General features: G+C 43.3%; 1 protein-coding gene across 3 annotated transcripts in view; it reads right to left on the reverse strand.

Moving 5' to 3' along the window:
• The window catches only part of LOC124222020 (protein split ends), a 93,296-nt gene that overhangs the window by 25,772 nt on the left and 47,107 nt on the right, over positions 1-20,417 (reverse strand). The window contains exons 1-2 of one of the 3 annotated variants that reach the window (XM_069136231.1): positions 5,467-5,592; positions 2,295-2,579 (exon numbers count right to left, since the gene is read on the reverse strand). In XM_069136231.1, coding sequence (XP_068992332.1) covers positions 2,295-2,410 — 116 coding nt within the window. In that variant the 5' untranslated portion in view covers positions 2,411-2,579; positions 5,467-5,592. Of the gene's footprint in view, positions 1-2,294; positions 2,580-2,720; positions 2,890-5,466; positions 5,593-20,417 lie in introns of those variants that run through there. The other 2 variants (XM_069136230.1, XM_069136214.1) reach the window with 2 other exon arrangements.

Genomic DNA, 20,417 nt, shown 5'->3' on the forward strand with positions numbered 1-20,417 from the left:
TGTTTAACTTCTTCAAGATCACTGTAAATTTTAACGTCACTTTATCACTGTTTAACGTTTATTATTTATTATCATACACACTTGACCAGCATCCTCAAAATGGCATCCTGTTATCCTGCTGTACAATGGTGGAAGATGTAATAATGAAAATAGTAATTTATTACGCAAAAAATACCCAGATCGTACTCGAGTTGTTGCGAATTTTATAATCAAGGGTCGAAAATCTAAGGCTGCTGGTTTTCAACCGTCAGAGTTTACGTAAATTTGCCGACTCACGTTAATGAGCCTACCTCAATAACCCACGCGTTGCGCTGTTTGTTTGCGGAATAGAGAGTTTTGAAATTGCATTCTAATCGGGTCGCGTTTGCGAGCTACTGTCAAATCTTTCGAATCCATCTAACGGCGGAGGAACGATTGGCGAGACCGCGAAGGTCGCGACCTCAGCAAGGTACGGTGATTCCTTATTATTTAAAAGAGTAGCATTAAAACGATTCGAGCGATGAGGAAGAGGAGAAGAAGGAGGAGGACGAGGAGGAGGCGGAGACAGACAAATGGGCGTCTGTCCAAATACCGTTCAGATTAGCCTCAGAGAGGCAGATAGTCTAGCGAGTGAATGAAATGTAATCCAGGGACACTGCGGGCATTATTCATTTATACAACTAACCAACGAGCAGCTCGTTCCACCCCGCCTTCGTCTAGAACCTATAAAATATACTCCCACCATGCTGATCTTCGCACATATAACGCCGTATCGCTTACACGTATAGTCAATGAGACTCCAGAGTGAAATCATTCGGTATTTTCCGCGTTGCGAGCTGTCCGTGTTTCACTAACAATCCTCTGATACGGTACTAAAAGGACACCCAAAGTTACGTTTACCGAATCTCCGTGTACATATAAAGTATTCTTTTCGATCCGCTTTAAGACTATAGCTGCGCAGTGAACGAGTATAAGACGAAACTAGGAACTGCGGAGTATTGAAAAACAAAAGGTAAATTACAGCATGATGAATAATGGTTTCAAAAGAGTTGTATGTGAAATAAGAGAAACAAAATTATATATACGTCCTCAACAATACCGACGACTTAATCTGCGAAGATCGTCCACTTAATCAATTGCAACCGTTTTAAATTTCATTCCAGACATGATTTGTGTTGTGAATATTTATACATATACATCTAATATAATCAAGGCGATGCGCAAAACACGACGACGAATCGCATTCAGGTTTACAATCAAAGAAAACGCTCTTTTCGCGGGTATGAAAAATGGATTAAAGATTCTAACGTACACTCGACCGAAAAAGAAAAATCGAGGAAAGATCATTACCACCGTTTTCACGTTATGCAAACACGATAATCGCCTTTCAAATTTTACCAAAATCGAGCATAAAAAAAATAAAATAAAATACTATCGGTATAATTTTCAAACTGGTTCGACAAACAAATATTTTTCTATCCAAATTAATGTTTCGATAAAAGCTGATTTACTCACACTCATCACGCGCACACCTCACAACTTGTCGACCGAAGCAGACATTTTTGTTTCTTCATCAGTAGAAACACGAATGTTCGAATTTTGTCTATCTTTCAAAGCCAGTATTTATAATACATAAATGAAAGGTATCATCCCAGTCGAATAATATCGAATCAAGGATAATAAACTCTCGGAAATCACGCATTGGCAATTTTTCGCGAGGCTGCTTTGCTGATACCAATATAACAAGATGACTGTAAAATACTTGTATGTATTCAACCTTGTTAATCGAGTCAGGAAATTAAGGCATGGACAAATAGCATCTGATCCGTTGGAGGACTAGACGATTTTGTTGCCAAAACTGGCTTCTGTACTCTGAGACACGTTTGCATATATACATATATATAATTATTCCAATTTATAAGATAATAAAAACAAAGATGTCAATATAATCTGGGAATTAGGCAGCTTCTCCAAACCAACACTCGGGAAATAAAAAAAAAGAATTTTAACTAACGCACGACGTTTATTTCCGCAACATTGTTAGTTTCAATTTTTTTTTTTTTTCTTTCTTTCTTTGTTTTTAAAACTTCTTGAGAATGTTTTATCAACTGCAACGATCACCAGTCGTCGTAGCTTGCGGAATAAATGCGTACACATGTGTATAAGACGAAATGCGACAGGTCGAGAATGCATTTTGCAACTCACTCACTCACGCACGTACGCGGACTCGAATCGGAAATCGAAAGGACGTGGAAGGATGAAAGGGGAGGTGATTTAATTAACGACAATAAAAAGCTTAGAAGATCGCAACGTACCCGTGGGGGGGAAACCTATGCTGAAGATGCTGTGGCTCGTAGTACTGTGTTGTGAGGGCTCTTTCGTCCAGGGTGTGCTCGGTGGCGTGAGCCTTCGCAGCGGATTTAATGTCCATGAACGCGACCGTCGCTGAGGCACCCCCGGTGCCCGTCGACCCGACGCTCCCGACGCCGACGCCGCCGACACCGACGCCCCCGCCCTCGCTCCCCTCACCGCCGGAGCTCCCATCGACGGGGCATTCTTCTCCCCGTGGCAGCAGCTTGACGCTTTGTACGCGTCCATACCTGTAACGAGATAACAAACGACAATAAATAAAAATCGTCCGGTTTACATTTTAACAATAAATATAGGTAGGTACAGGTGTTCCGGTTTAACGTCGTCAAATTCGAAACCTTTAAATATCGTAAATCAAATCTTGACCTTACAACGTTCTCAATCTAGGTATATGTGTGTTACATAGGTATATACGGCAATGCCTAACGTCTCGCGCGAATGCGCCGATCAACCTACTGCTTTCACCCACATGCACTGCGTATATATGTTTGAAAAATATGACTGCTGTATGAGAGGCGTGCACAGCACGAATGAACGTGACAATCGGTGACTAGGTGTTGTACCGCCTGCCGTTTCGCTAAGGAGAGGAGCGAGGAGACTCGGGGAACAGGTGATTGATGCCCATGTGGGTTAAGGGGGGCGGTGGGGCGAAAGGGAGGGGGGGGGGGGGGGGGGGGGGTTGGACGGAGAGGGAGAACGCTGCAAAGAACTGGTGCTTGGATATAAATATTTCAAAATGTCTAAACGCTGACATCACCTGCGGTCACGTATAGGACGGACGTTTCGTAGTTGCAGGTACGAGGGTTCAGGTCTATAGCCGTTGAAAGCGCACACTCGCAAAACGAGCACGCGTAAATCGCGGTTACAACTCCGTTACTCGCCTGTATACATTTTCTATAAATATATACATCGTATATCCAATGAGAAAGAGGAACGGAAAGAGCGGGGTTAGAAATCGGGATGCATCCATCATTGGTGGGGAACTGTTATAGATACGTCAACGAGGTTAGCCAATGCCATTCAGAATCGGTTATATCGAATCAGATAATCTTCCGTTTTGGAATACCGCTACCAAGTATACGCGTTGCACAGTTATTTTTCGCTTGTATAACAGGAATGCAAGGAAAGATTTGCAAAGCGTGTTTTCGTAACATACTCGATAGAAATTTTACGCTGTTCTTGGATTGCGCGGAAAAATGGACATCTGCTTGTAAATTAGAAGCAGGTAGTGATAGATAGGAGGACGAAAAAAATCACCTTGATAACGCTGTATCGTAACTGTATCCATAACGTTTTTGCGTAGTAGGTAATTGTATGTACGTCGATAACCGAATATATATTTAATATACGTGACGAAATGTCAATATGTACAAGCAATTATGGATTAGTTAGGTGGAAAGAAACATTACACAGAGTTATGAAAATTATATGCCTTGCGATGGCACGAATTGCGAGGGGGAAAAAAAATACCTCAACGCCATATATCAGGAAAACGATGCTGCTGGCCTTGACTTTAAGCCAGCATCCTAGAGAATATACCAGCAAAATTCATTACGTGTTTCTCGCAGCCCGTGCCAGGCTCCTGTTTGTTTAATGTCATTTGTTTTTTTTTTTTTTTTGAGCCCCCCCAAGGGTCGAGTTGCTCGTTAATAATTATTGCCAGTCGTATACGTCCGTACAAGCCTTGCCGCTACGTACAAAAGTAATTTCCGAATACGTCACGGCCTAGCAAGGACGATCTTCCTCAGTCGGAGGAAGGATCGTCTAACGGATACAGCAGGCAGTTCCTTGAAATGAGCAATATCTTCGAAATAATACCGGGGCTCAGAGTAACAAATAAATGGGAAAAACAGAGTGATAAAACTCGTGTCGTACGGTGAAAAGAGGAAAGTACGAGCATCTCGTACACGCTAACTTATCCGTGGCACAGACACGTATGTAAGAAAGTTGCACATCTCGTCGTAACATTTAGATTCAAATGTCGGGTATAAAAAGAAGGCGAAGAAGAAGATGAAAAAGAAAACGAATAAAAGGTGAACGTGGACGCGTACCTAGGCTCGCCGTTGCTCGAAAGAAGATGAAGGAAGATAAAAAATAAAAACAAAAAATTATAGTGAAAAAGAAATAATAAAGAAACGATTCAAATAGAATCTCGGTTAATTATCGAACGAGAATAAGACCGAGAATAGCTAGCTATCAAAGGCAGCGCCGGGGTCAAAAGTTTTCCATCTCCGTTTGTGGATCCATAAAGATAAAAATTCTCGGATGTTTTTGTCGAGAGAGGCCATGACGGCCCGGCCGAGCGGAGTAGGTACTCGGGAGTGGGAATGAAATACGGATAAACACAGAAGAGGACCGCGTAGTGGGGATGCCGACGCAGCTCGACGCCGACGACGACGCGAGGGTCGTTCCTGGGAGGAGTGGTGAGGGGTGTTGAGGAGGTTGAGGCGAAGGTGGAGGTGGAGGAGCGTTGCGCAGGCGCGGCGTCCCGGGCAGCGTCCGCCTCGTCCGGGGAGTAGCTCGTGCCTAGTCGCGGGAGTCGCACGTCCCCTCGTTTCGCTCTCTGCTTGGAATTATCATTAAACGACATCACGTCGTCAGAGTAAAAATCTTAATATCAATTTTTATACAACAAGAACAACAACAGAGCATCGAGTGTATCCGTTTTCTTACATTATTTTATACAAAATACTTGCGATCAAATCTGCACAGTATTATATTCACGTTTTCTAGATCCCTTATCATTTTGCTGATATTACAGAAAACCGTACTGTAGCCCGACTATTCGTATAACTATCGTTTATATATCGAGATGAGAATAGTAAGAAAATTCGTACACCTTACCGACGTAGAGTTATTATAAGTAGAGAGTTTTACGGCCTGGTGTTTTAGTAAGAGATACCGAAAGCCCAGAGAAAAACCTACGATCGACGTTCGTACGAGTTTGTTCATTAAAAAAAAAATTAATTATTTGCACGCCTTTTTACGAAAAGCATTCGGATTATTTGTATAAAATTATCATCAATGAAGATTTTAAGGATTACACACAGTAACACGATATTCGGATGCTTTGGTGTGCCTGCCCATGGTTACATAATTATTTACTGGATTACACACACGGAAATGGCGGCTGGTTTGCTGGAAGCAAGATGGGTGGGGCTCGTCCCTCGAAGCTTCGGAGTCACCGTCGCCGCCGTCGCTGCCGTTCTTTTTGCCCTCCTTATTTTTGGGGCTTCGCTGGGAGAGATAGATCATCCCTCTGCACGCCAGTGTGTTCGTTAGTTGGTTTGAATTCGTTTTTTTTTTTCTTTCTTTTTTGTTCATGTCCCAAGGATAACGGATAAAACGCAACGCGATTATCCATCAGTCCATACAATACGTGGTGTTGTTGAGTGTGTCCCGACGAAAAGTCAAGGTCTCATATTCGTTCCGTACGTTAAGTACAATTTAAAGGGAGAAAAGAGAGTAAATCCCTCCGTACGGCGCACACTCGTATGATCTACAAACTTCCCCGTCTTCTGCGACAAACATTTTAATGAGAACACGGGGGTTCTTTCAATGCCAGAGAGAGAAATATACGTCGCTTCGTCATCGAACGAACGAGGAACAGTGAACAGTTCTCCCCACCCCCCCCCCCCCCTTCTCGCTACATCTCTCTCTCTCTCTCTCTCTCTTTCTCTCGGTGTGTAGGTGTGCGCGAGGATGACACGTTGATAACCGCGGCCACGTACGCAATACCTACAGGGGAATAAATACGTGCGTCGACCAAGTCCACGTCGCATCGCGATCGTCATCGCTCCGAAGGACCGTGGCTAAAGCTGGCGAAGCCAGTCAGACAACCCAGCGAGTTTCCGTGCGGCCGCCGGAGCCCCTTTCTTCTCACGACGCACGCAAGCGCGGCAAGCAAGCGGGCAAGAGTCAGGAACACGAACGAACGAAGTCCGACGCACACAAGCTATCCCCGGGGCCTCTCTTCAACGGTGCGGCGCACGGCATACGCATCCCCATCCAACTTCCACGGACTACGGCCTCTACGGAGTTCCTCGGTGAGGGACGGAAAGGGTATGGAAAGGGGAGGAGGGAAGGAAAGGAGGAGACGAGGTATAAACGCCACGATGGCGGGGCTGGCGAGCGAGCCTACGGGCCACGCCACGCCACTACAACTTCGCTCCGCTCCACTCCACTCCACTCCAACCCGGCAAGCCTTGGCTCGCCAGGCTCTACTTGTCCCCCACTCTCGTGCAATTCCGCCGAGGAATCTTACACCCGAGGAAGACTCGCTCCCTGGCTGCTCCGACGACCCAATGGCGCGTTATTAGTAGAGGAGAGTACTTTGCTTGACGAAAAGTTTTATCAAGAAGAAACATTTGAGAGCGTAGTGTGGTTTCCGCCGTTGTTTTATAATGGAGTCCGGAAAATCGACGAGTCTGTAGGTCAGGGTGGTCATTATGTAACTTTGGCCACCTTGGCAAACGGTCGGAACTGCTGGAAAATGAAAAAATTGACGAGAATTTTGTCGATGGTTACGTACATATTTATAATGCGTACAGCGGGAGAAAAAGAGAGAGAAAGAGACGATATCTATGCATAGGCGGAACACAGAGATCCGTTTAAAAAAAAATTTGTCAATATTCTACGACAGTGAGTCGTGTGAGTGTGAAATGGTTGCAGATCTATCGTCACGATATGCACCGACTTATTATTCGTTCGCCTGTAAGCCAAAAAGTGCTTTTGGTCCAAAGTCCATCGTCCATCGTCCATCGTTCGTACATACATACACAGGGTAAAATGTACGTAACCCCTCTAATTATGTCTCGCGCTATATACACGCGGAACAAGAAGACAAAAACAATTATGATCGATGACGATTGTTATATCGATAAGGTTGCGAGGTTACGCAATGTTTTTGACATTATACGCGAAGGAAGCCATGTGACCCGGAGGTGTCGAGTCGATCGATCGATTGCGGTAAGCTGCGAGTGATGCGGAAAAATGCTATCGCTTTGATTTCGATCCGTCTCGGAAAATGGCTTGCAGAAAAGTAGCGATACGTAATTGCGCACGAATTCTACTCGCTCGTCTGTTTCTTCGTTTGGTGAACGCAATTACCCCCCTCCTAAGGGTGAGAGGAGGGTCTGTGTGTACCTTCCACGTCCGTGGCGGAAAGGTAAAGAGGAAATCAATAAGTCGGCATCCGATAGTTGACGACGAGTCGGCGAGAGTGGAGGTGGGAACAGAACCTGGAGAACCCGTCAGAGGCATCCGAAGAGTTTCGACGGGTTGACGTGCCGCGGAGGCGCATCATCGATTTCTGCATCAATAAAGAATATACAGACCTCGGGCCAAAGAAGAGCTGGCCTAAGTTTGGCATCACCGCCGCCACGGACACTTTTTAAATAATACGTTTTTTTTTTTCCTTGTTATTCTTCTTCTCTCTTGATCTTTCTTGAAGGTTAGCGGGGCGCGTCGAAATCGCAGCGATACCGAGGCAACCAACCGTAAAAATCGCAGTACACACCTATACCTGAGAAGATCGCGTTAAGGAATACGAAATTAACGCAAATATGCAGATATACTCCGTCTATGAATAACCGTAACATAACCATAGGTTGTTATCGAATATTCGACTACGCATACGCCAGAGTGTAAAATTCGAATGTCTAAAATAACCGTCTGGGAAAAACGAGGACGTGACGCACGTATCGCATCATACTAGCGGTGAAAACAACGCGCTATCGCTACGGGGGGATCAAAGTTGCTATCAGAGCGCGTGATAAAAGAGGACGAAGAGAGGGAAAAAAGGAAACAAACAAAATACAACTAGCGAGAGAGAGAACCAGCGAACCCCTGGGATACCTCGCGGCAGCGTTGAAATGGCCAGAGCTACGGAACTGCGACGGAGACGACATGGCAACGCTGCTATGACTCAGCTCCGCTCCTCGTTCCCCTTCCCCCGCCGAATATCGTTCCTCCTGTTCCGCGCAGCAGATCCCCACTCCCACCTTCTCTCTCTCTCTCTCACTCTCTCTGTCTCCCCCTCCTGGTATTGCCGCACTATCGCCTCGACCGCTGATGCCGGCGTTGCTGCTGCTGCTGTTGCTGTTCTTTCCTTTCCCCCCAGCGCATTGGTGGTAGAACAACGACGACGTGCGAAGCGAACGCAAAAACCCATCGGGGCGGAGGAAAAAACATAAGACGTCGACGAAGAGGACCCGCCGCCATGCGACTCTTCGTCGCTATCGTATTCCTTGTGTATGTCTGTATAGATACAATATGCATGCGTACGTGTGTGCATCCACTGGTAACAATTGAACGATCAGAGCGGGCGGCCCGTGACGAAAGAGAAGAAAGAAGGCGAGGACGAGGGGAGGGGGAAGAAAAACTAGAGAGCGAGAGAGAGAGGCCGAAGGGAGCGGCGGTGTCAGCTGTGCTGCGAGTGACGTACCGTGGCGTGCATCTCTCGTAAAGTTTTTCTTGCACATCAGGGACGATTATTATTCTCTCAATTCCGAGAGAGAGAAATATATAATCTCTCAAGATTCAGCCTCCGAAATATCCTTTTTTCCTAGTCGAGTTCAGCGTGACGACACGTTCTCGCTTTTGCCGAGTAATTTTCTGCGGCACTATCGAAGCACGACGTTACCCGTCGCCAAACACCAAACCGTTTGGTTGGTTGGTTGGTTCTATGGCATGCAGCAGCGGAGTAGATTTGGCAACGTCGCGTTACACCTGCGACGACGCCCGCGTTCGTTCGTTCCTGCGTCTCTCGTTTTCTTCGCTTTTTCGGGCTTTGCAGAACCGCATTATACCCGCCGTGGCGTTGGCACCTCGTAAAACATCGTTATAAGTCTTCGACTCTCTCGGGGCCCCTCTCGATACCGTTGCGGCAATACCGTACCTACCTACCTTACTGTCTTATCTGACTCTGTTGTGTGTGTATAATACTGCTACTTCCTCCGACTGCTACCACATTCCTTACGTCGCGTACAGATGCAAACGAAATTTAATATTAGCAAGCGCGCGTTGTTAGCCCCGAGGTGTTGCCAGTTATCCGAGTTCCAAGATATTCGTTTTTCTCTTGCCTTCAACTACGGTTTTCTGTACAGACGCACACGAGCGCGAAAAGCATCGAGTAACGTAGAGGCGCTAATAGAAGCGGTAAGCGATGATCTCACACGAGCATAAAACTGCACCTAAATTTACCGATTAAATACAGTTTGTTTTGTTTTTTTGTTCCTCTCCTCTGACAGAGAACAATTTTGCATATCGTAACTCCGCGCGATGTGACAACCAGTTAATCATAAGATTGTCGAATATTATTACACTGAATGTTTTCTCAAACCTGTTATTTCCCCAAGTTAAACATTAATACTGTTTTCGCGTGTATAAAAGTTTACTGGGTAGATATAACACTCTTTCGCAATATACACCGATTTTGCGACCATGCGACAAAAAATGCACTCAGAATCTAGACATGGGCCAGTTGAAATGTCGCGAGAAAGCAACTTTGCCCGCCTTATAAATGGACAACCTTGAACCACGCGAACGGGACGGCTCGGTTAGAGGAGTAAGGGTCATAGCCGAGTGCGTAATTTGTCGCCATGACCAGGACCGTTTATTATAGAGAAATTTATAGGCGTGTGTCGAAGGCACGAGGTCGAGGATTACCGCCCTCCCCCTCGCCCCTGTGACCTCCCGCCCTCGTATCACCCCATTTTCTCAAACAGCACGCTATCCGATGAGCAAACAAATAAACAAACAAACAAAAACAAACAGACAGATAGTGATAATGTAGAAATAATTCGTCTCCCCCTGAACGGCGCGGCGTACGCCCGACGACTAAGGAAGGAAAGGAGATCTCCCCCTTCGACGAGTATAACGTATTCCGGCGAAAAGCCGAGAGGGAGAAACTTCGTTACGCCTTCTTCCGTATGATAATAATAATGATAATAATAATAACAATTTGTCTTCTATCGAAGCGTACCGTAGACTATAGGACATTTGTCCATACGCAGGTATTCGTTTTATTACAACCCTCGTACCTGCCGTTGCGTATATCCTAACTGCGATTCATAATTTATCCGCGTATATATATATATATATATAACCAGTCGCGTATACCTGAACACAACAATCTGAGTATACGACTCGCAAAATGCCAGGGATATAATTTATTGACCTCGTAAACGCGTGCGGAGGTCCGATTTCTTCCTATTCGAGACAGTGAGCTGAGCTGCATGACACGGCATGGTATGGTAGAGAAAGCTTGCCATTGTATTCCGCGAGTGCAACTAGCATATCTCTCTCGCTTCGCACTCGCGCGGTTTGAACGTGAAAAATATTCGATCGGAATATTTATATATTTTTTCTCTTTGTTTTTTGCTATTTTTTTTTTCTTTTCCTCCCTGCACGGTTCAACAATTCAGCGCAATCAGGACACGGATGTGTGCATATTTCACTGTATTATGAAAAATAAAGAGTGGGAGTAGAGGGAGCAGAAAACAGGAACGCATCCTGTTTTCCAAAGAGAGAAGAAGAACCCCCGACGCTCTCGCGCTTTACCCCCACATCGTATAACACACACAGTTGTACATCGCGCCAGCAAATATCACCATCAGAATCTCGGGAACATAATATTCACACGTGAGCGCTATAGATGAATTTTTCTATACCCTCTACGGAGACTTTTCAATGCGCACCGTAACACAAAGCAGCGCACACAATAAACTCAAACTCAGACTGAAAATGAATACCGTCGTCGTCGTTGGGTTTCATCGTTATGCAAGAGAAGCTCCATCCAAAGTGTGTACCAACCTCCTATAAAAGTTAGATTGAATAATGCACGTTGTTCGGAGAACGGTTCGAAGCTTTCGCATGATATGGGAATGGTTTTAAATAAGAATGCAGAAATTCGATTCTTTTGTTTTTACCGCAAAGTTTGCTTGCGGTATGGATAATAATAGAACACGTATTTCGCATTTGCCTAGAACCGCGAGACTCCTCCTCGTATGACATCGTAAACGTGCTTGTCTAGCGTCTGGAGAAATCTCGACGTGGCAACTGAGGAAACACCTTGCAAAATCGAAGACCGCGCTAGATTTCGTCGAAGAATTCGATGCCGTTTGTTTTTTCTCTTTCTTTTTTTCATCCTCTTTCAATTATTCACCGTCTATGCTATACTTTTACATACCCATGCGAGAGAAGGTCGCCGTTGACGCACGTGGATAACGACGTACAATGACGGAAGTCATCCTCCGGCAGTTATTTCCTTATTGCACAACGCATGCACACACACACACACACACACACGCAAAACGTACTGCGAATTACACACCGCAAACGTGACCACCATACACGCAGCTACGTTACAATTGCAATGACAAGTCCAGTTTTCTATTGTTGTTGTTGTTATTATTATTATTATTATTATTATTATTATTATTATTATTATCATTATTATTATCGTTATCGTTATATACCAATAAATTAAACGTATATATTTCTTTTAAATATTTTCACACGTGCGTGGGAAAAAAAAGGCGCGAAGCAAAAGAAACTTAGCGCGTGTCATTGTCGCGCGTGCCTGCGTGGGGAAAATCGGCCGTACATGGGGGTCTGACTCTCGAGCTGTAGCCGATAAGGCGATCGTACGTACGTATAGGTATACCTAGTATTCGTAACCGTTATATACTCGATGCGTAACGCAACGAGACTGTAACCTTGATAAAATGTTAATTCGCATCGTTTCTCGGTGCACGTTACTTCCTAGCCTTCCCCGAGCATCCAGGCATGCTGGTGTAGTAGTACCGTACTGCTATAACCACTACCATAACCATCACGAGACAATTTCCCGCAAATTCACCTCCGCTAAATTATTCCCTGACGCGATTATTGTTATATGTATCCTCTATCCGTGTAACGTGTTTTACCACGTAAAATGACATCCAGGTACTTTGGGTATACCGCCATGATATTACATACTAACGTACGAATGTACTGGGAAACGCTGGCTTGCAAAACGTTCAGGGTGCCGGTAACGACCATTAGTACGGGTAGGATACAAGGGATACAGGTAGACAATTTTCGCAACGCGTAGTTAGATCGGTGATTACGTACACTCTGCAGTTTCCTCCAGGTTTTCAAGCCCACTCTTCAAAATATTCGCCCGTCACCGTCTAATCCGCTCGCTTCGCTTAAATTACGAAAAACGAACGCGTTCCTACTCTAACGCGTAACCCCGTTGTACCTTAAACGGAGGTTTCGGAAGCTGGGAGAGATTGAGCATAACGACAGTAATTGTCCAGAGATAGAATTTGAATAACCTGGCATCGCGAGACACGTCCGCCGCTCCATACCCTCAGCGTCCATAACTCGCGGGTCTGTCTCGTCTGTTTCTTACCCTAAAAATAGCGACAAAGGACGTTGGCGTTGCGGTGCCGTTGCAGCCAGCAGTTTTGCCGGTTGGGCGGCACCGCCAGAAGAAGAAACCCGAGGCAGCAACGTGCGTCTGCAAGCAGCAGCTTTCTCAGCTACATCGACACCGATGCCTGGAGCAACGGAACCTGTCTGAAATGCCGCGACCAAAAATACTCAAAAAACATCCCCCCCGCTACTCTGGCAGCGAAAATAGAGCAACGTTACCAAACAGACGCCACACGACTCTCGGACAGCGCACCACCCACCGCGTTATTTCACGTATACCGGTGTATGTACACGGCATAGAACAACGCTGCTGTTTATCCTCCTACAACCTCCGAACGATACCTACGCACAGGATATGCGCACCCGGGGCTGTCACGCTTCGAATGATTCGAAGTACATCGCGAACCGTATAATGGTTACCACGTGTGAAGATGAAAAAGTGCAACGTTCAAGGTTGGCATCAGTCACTTCTGGGTCGATTCTCTTTCGTGACACACGAAGTCACTTCGGAAAAAACAACGCTCGATGAAACGAATGATCCAAGAATCAAGTAGATAATGAGACATTTGGAACCGAAACAATATGATTCGTGCGATGACTTTACGATGACAACAAGTCGCTTCGACAAACTCAAAAGAGCATCGCTACTTTAATTTTTTCAATTCCACAACTTGCCAATTCACCACGAGCACACTTCAGTGAAATAGGAATGAGTTTAACGGCGGGAGTTTACTGCTTCCAAGTTCGAACGAAAAGCGAGCTGACTTGGCAGCCCAGAAATTTGTACGATATTCGTAGCTTTCGCCGCGTATGAATGTATCATCGTATCCTCAGCGTGGTAACGTATGTATGCATCGGTATCGTGCATCGTCGATAAATCGAAGATATCGCGGGAGATTTTAATCTCTGCACAGGTATGTATGTACATGCCGCGACCACCACGTGCAGCCTAGAAGGCGGATTTATCGACGTTGCCACGTTTTGTTGTTGCAGCATCATATATCTGCACAACACACATATCTAATATCTGCAAGTAACGTGCACAACGGTTTCCATACAGTATATAAATACGTAAGTGTCGGTTCGTTGTTATTATCATTATCGAACTGGGTGGTTCGATCGATTTTATACGGTTTACTGACTACGAGTTTGGTACAGGGTACATGGTATAACTTTCATAGAAACGTACCAGACGTCGTTGGTCGTTTCGTGCATAATGCAAGAAAATAAGAAGGCGGAGAAAAATTTCAAGGAATGCCACTGTTGATGCATACCTATACGTTTAACTCACTCGTGCACACACGCATTTCTTGGCGTTTGTATAAATATATACAGACATCCGATACTCTGGCACATGGAACTAGTATCAGGCGGGGACTTTCTCCTGGCTGCAACGTGCATTGACTTACCTCATGTATCTTCGGTGCTATTCACTATTTACGCAGTATATCCACAGAAGGGGCGGGACTCGCTTCAATTACTTCTTCGTAACGCGTATAAATGTAGTTGAAAGTTGAAACACTATTAATTTAACTACGATTTTTATAATAAATTTTATCACACGATAGATCGTATCGAGTCGCAGTTGTGGCTCCAAGTATTTTACATGACCTCGTCGTAACGTGTGCATAAGTTTATACTGTACGTGTATGTATGTATGTACGTACACATGCTGGCATATAATGATGTTATCAATGCGGATAACCGCAGTGCGTATATACGTTGCAAACGTAACACGTATTTCCGCACAACTCCCGAGCTGCGATAATAGCGTACGGCAGAATGATTATCAATTATTATCCCAACAACGGGGGGAGGGGGTGGGGGGGGGGGGGGGGGGGGTGGATATAATACCGGTAATATCGATGTTCACTGTCTGGTTTTGCCATAAGCCAAGGTCACATATATACCTGATACAAGAAGCTGCGTAGGCGTCAGAAATTTTTACGACACAAAAATTAAAGTTGCGCTTGTTTGTTTGAATAAACACCTCTACAATGTTTAAATGATAAAATAATACGCACTGTATTTTCAAGTTGACGAAGAGAATTTCTCCTTGCTTATACAAGATATAAAATAAAACATTTTTTTGCGGTGACAAATCCTTTAAGACACTCCATACTAACTTCAAATCACTCGCCGCTAAACAACGAGATAAAAAAAACACATACACACACACACCCGACAGATAGAGCTAGCGGGTAAAAAATTTCGTTGTCCCGAATGTTCTTTTTTTTTCAAATTTTTTGTCCTTGCGGGTAGCGGTTAAATAATTTCAGACTTGTCCTTTTTAAATACAGGGTATATTATTGGGTTGGCATTATACGGAATGTTACGTATGATGTATAGCGTGTATACACCAAACTTTGCCGTAAACGTCACACGTCGTTCAGCTGACATTCGGAGGCCAAGGTTAAAACTGGCGTCTGCCTTTGTGTGGAGGCCGTGGAACGAATTGGTTTTTATACAAGTCCCCCCCCCCCCCCCCCCCCCAACCACCTTACGAAACTGACGACGATGACGACGACTTGGCAACGGTGTTAACATAAATAAAATTAGGCATCAAAAGTAACACAAACTGTTGCGACTGTAACAACACCGTGCCAGAGAGGCCGAAGAAACATGTGGGCAGGTCACCAGTTACTTTAAACACGGTATAATTATATATTATGTTATGTATTATATACATCCGTGTAACGTGCTGACTTTTCCATTTCCACGATCGTCGCGGCTTACGCTGCTACTTCGTTATAATGCACGGAAAATGTGTTTTATACGAGGTAGGAATGTGCGCGTACTTCAAGTTGGATATTATACCATCACCACCCAGCAGGGTATGAAAAACATTATTTCGTTCACTTCCCTCTTGCTCAGTTTCAGTTACTCTCCCTATTTGACCTTCGTCGTAGAGCAAGTTCTTTTTAATGCTCTGTGATCTGCTATACCTTGTCTAATTTGCATTGTTATGAATATAAATAAACTGCTATTCTGCTCTATTTTTCTTCAATTTCTTTATTTTATTTACCTTTTAAAATGTGTACTTCGTTTATGTTTCAATCTACATTCTTTCGTTCGTTCGTTCGTTAATTTATTCTTTTCACTTGAAAACAATCGATGGATGAATGATTCGGATAAAATGCCTTGCACTTGGTTTCCGTTCGTGGACACAAAACTGTATACCTATGTACATGCCTCCGTGTTTCTACGAGCAAACAAACTCGTCCGGTATGCGTACGTATTACTATACTGTATACGTAGTACACGTACACGATGCTGAATAGATAAAGCCGGATGTTGGCTCGATATACAATTTACGTAATTTTAAACGCGACTGACAGGGTGGATAATTTCACGTCATAAAAGTTAGCGAAGAGTAGATAGTGCCGCAGGCTTTCATTCGTGCAATTCGTTCTTGTCGCACGATTCTATCGTCTGTATTTATAATAATTCTTTTAAAAAATTCACGGATAAAACGGTATGACCAAAGTTTAAAATACATAGTTACCATATATCTGATGATAGATATAATTTGGCGAACTGCAAACGGTATCGTTGGAAACCAGATAAAAATCAATTGAAACCAGCGTGTTACTTCACAGTAAAATACGTGTAACGGTAAATTAGATATACATAAATTGGTAGTACAGTAGTATACTTTGTGGTGAAAATGGATGGAAAAATCGTTTTCGAATAATGATCATAAACGTACTAATAAATTATTTCGAAGAGAAAGCCTGCGATAGTCACAACCTTATAACAAAAGTTTTCCACGCAGCTACCTCTCGGTAAACAAAACATATTCTCATGTTTACGATTGTTCTTAATTTGAATTTTTCTTCTGATTTTCCAGGAAAAAACGACATCTTTTCACGCACGTGAGAAGAAAAGAGTGAAATCGCGCAGACATGAAGTTTTTGATTATAAATGTTTCAACACTTGAAAGAATCGAATATCGTAACACCGAGGTATAATCGTGCGACGGTACTGCGATGAAAGAGTACAAGCAGTAACCGTACAATGACGATGCCTTAATGGATAGCGAAGGCGTATGATTGGCTCTTTAATTAAGGCAGTTACGTCTGCTTGTGCAAATGGAATAATCACCAATTTCATTCGTCGAAACATGGTTCGTGTTTTTATTGTTTGACATTGTCATGCGTCCTGTCGATGATGTTTTATATCACATGTCTTATATTTGACATACTCACCCCTCCCAGGGTGATTTTGAATAGATGAGTAACGCGTTTTTGACCAATATTTTACCAACCATATTTCACCAATGCGATGGATCGTCAGTTTGGGTTTGCGTTAACGAAGACGAAGAAGAAAAAATAAAAAACAATATCCTACACATATAATAACCTAAGGCAGGATGTGAGTTGTTAAATACCTTGGCTGCTAGTGAAAACAACAAATGAGACATGTTGGGACAACCTCTGGAATGGTGTAACATGAGAGTTGAAAGAAGCAAATAATAACACAATGAAAATTGTAAAATCCTAATAAATTGTGTTTGCATACGCGTAATTGTTACTGCAGACGGATTTCATATGTACGATTCTACAGCCTTGCTCGTTTAAATATTTAAATAATGACGATGAAGTAGGTATTCTTGCATAAATAGATTCAAAGAATGTATGTAAAAAAAATTACCTGAATGGAATACTTATAGTTGTACGATGGCGATTTTTCGGCAACAGTGGCAACGATTTGCCTAATGCCTGCACTTACCAACATTCGGTCGTACCTACGTATACACGTCGTGCGGAATAAAGTGGAAGACAGAAAAAATAATAAGAATGCAAAGAAAAAACACAATTCCGTCAGATTGTGTTGGCGATAAGCAAATAAAAAACAAACTCAGTCTCCTCGCACACATGTAAACGAGCCTCAAGGCAAATATTTTCAATTCCGTGTGCCCGCAAGTACGTTTAACGTAATTCGCCTTCTGCGCCGGTGCGAAGCGCATATCTTACCTAGATATCTGCAGTGCGTTTACCCACGTGTACGTAATAAGTATTAGACCCGCCCACAAAAATCGCCATACGAATTAGAGTCCGTTTTTGATAAGAAACAGTATATAACATACAATAGAAGCGTGAATGTCGATTCTTCATCGTCGGCGCGATGGTCTGTCGCGAGCTGTATAAGTATAACAATCGCATAAAGTTCGCTTCAACAAATTCACCGAGTCACCGCAATCAAGGACTTTGTGAATTCTCTTTCCACAATCGCCTCGTCACATGACTTGCTACAATATAGATTATAGATTTGAGACACCAGCGGAGCGCGCAAACTACGTAGATATGTATATACCTAGATAGATAGTTGTTTCATGTACCTTATGTATAAAGGTCAGTCCGTACATACGAAAAATATCTCTCCGGCTTGTCCAACGAAATGGCAGCAGCAGCAAACAATGACAAATACAATACGTAACACCGTCACTTGCACAATTTTATATATATACACACCGTAGCTTCTTCCAAGTGTACGTAAAACGTAAATTGCAATTGAGTGCTGTAACGAAGAGAGGAAGAATATTCCTGACCTCGGCGTTACGCTTCTCTTTATATAAACGCGAGATCGTTTCATTATTTGACTTCAGTCTATAACGTGCGACGACGAAGCAAATATACAATTATAAATTATATATACATGAGTGTGTGTGTGTGTGTGTGTGTGTGTGTGTGTGTGTGTGTGTGTGTGTGTGTGTGTAATGACAAAGTCGACGCTAACACACCGTGGTGTGAATTGCTGCAGTCGCATGATTGTGTATACGTCCGCAGACACAGTGTGTGGTTGAAATATTTGAATTGAATTCAATTAACGCTGACGCGTTGCAGGCTATATAAGGCCGCATATTGCATGCGACGTGTGTACGTTTATGTCTGTACGTTATGTCTTTCATCTGTCGTTGATCGGAGCGAAATCATTAGAACCCGAATCGAGGCCCTCGAGAGACCTGCTGCTGCAACAAGCGACGCATTGCGATATTATTTAGTTATATTAACCAACGGGGAAAACGTTACGTAACCTACGCTATAAGCCTGCAGTTACATAACAAGTTCGAAATTTAGTTCGGTTATAATATACGTATATGCATAATATAATTGCAATCATGTTTACATGGTGTGTGTTTGTTGTACCACTGTATTACCGTATGCACCGGAGCTGATTGGAATTGCCAACCATCGCGCATGTGTATTTATTAAACTAGCGTAGAGAAAATTCTGTCGAAAAGCAATGTAATTATATTTATCCTCGTTATTGTACTTATTTTTCGTTTTTCAACGCCATGCGCATTATCGTTCGTTGCCGCTGCAGGCTTCAAATGCAACTCCCATGCGCTCTGCATGCAGCACGTGCGGCAAAACAGTATCCTTATTATAATTTTTTTTTTTTTTTTCTTTTTTCTTTTTTCTCCCGCTTTCATTACACTTGATCACGAGCCAACGAAGTCGGCGGAGCTCGGCAGAAGAGATTAGACCGTGTTGCAGCACGTAACGGTGTAACCGGATCGCCTTCGCAACTCTTATTCGATCGCATCAAGCCTTTCGAGCACGATAGTCTCTCTATCTCTCTCTCTCTCTCTCTCTCTCTCTCCTGCAGGACTATCGACGTGCACGGGGATATTGTTATTATACCTGTATACCTATAGACTGACGTACAACATTCGTTACATATTTATATCGGTAATAAGACGCTGCTGCATCAAGAATGCACGACAGGGTAATAAAAAAAAAAAAAAAAAAAACTTGGTAATTTCAGCACGCGAATATGATCGGATTAGCAAAAATAAGATTGCCTGCATGAAAGATCTTCACCGCACTACGTATAAGAATTGAAATTATAGTTTTGATCTATTCCTCAAGGATACATGTCTGTAATTATGCATGTACGATATTTAATCATCTACATATTGATCGAATTCTGATCACGTCCGACCTACGGAATTGCGGGATACAGGAATTGTTACGCTCCGATGCCGAAGATTCGAGGTAAAAATGAGAAGGAAAACGAAAAAACTAAAAATTCGAAAAGAAAACGAGAGCGTTTGGTTACGAGTGAGAGTTAATCGATTAGATTTTCAAGAAATCAACCATTCCGAGCTGCAGATACGAAGCTGTTTTTTGTAGCAGGACGCGGTATCGTATCATTTATTTTCGTTAGACCTTGTCGTCGATTTGTCATTTTACTCGTCCTTGCAGCTCGGTATACGATATATTTTCATATCACGAGCATCACCAGCTGCAGGAACAACCTCTAATACTGATATGCGGTTTCGAAAAAGTGCTGACTAAGCGTTGAATTAAATGTCGTCTGTTGGTTATTCCAATTAGATGGAAAAACCTCGAACAACGACGTGACGTCAATTTCTTATCAAATAAAGTCTCGCGCTTCAACATTTGGTATTTTCAACATTTTCGCAGCGAACAATTTTAAATGCCTAAAAAAAAAAACAAGTTGCTGAATAATATCTTGTACGTACATAACTAGACCTCGATTCCAAGTTTAGACGTCCAAGCAATTACGCTTCAGTTCAAAGTCCTACGAATAGTTTCTACAAGTCAAGTTTTCGTTTCAAAATTGCATACAATCTGCAACGAATGCCAGTGTACGATAAATCTGCATGCCAAACCTTC

Source organism: Neodiprion pinetum, chromosome 1, assembly GCF_021155775.2.
Source record: "Neodiprion pinetum isolate iyNeoPine1 chromosome 1, iyNeoPine1.2, whole genome shotgun sequence".
Lineage (NCBI taxonomy): Eukaryota > Metazoa > Arthropoda > Insecta > Hymenoptera > Diprionidae > Neodiprion > Neodiprion pinetum.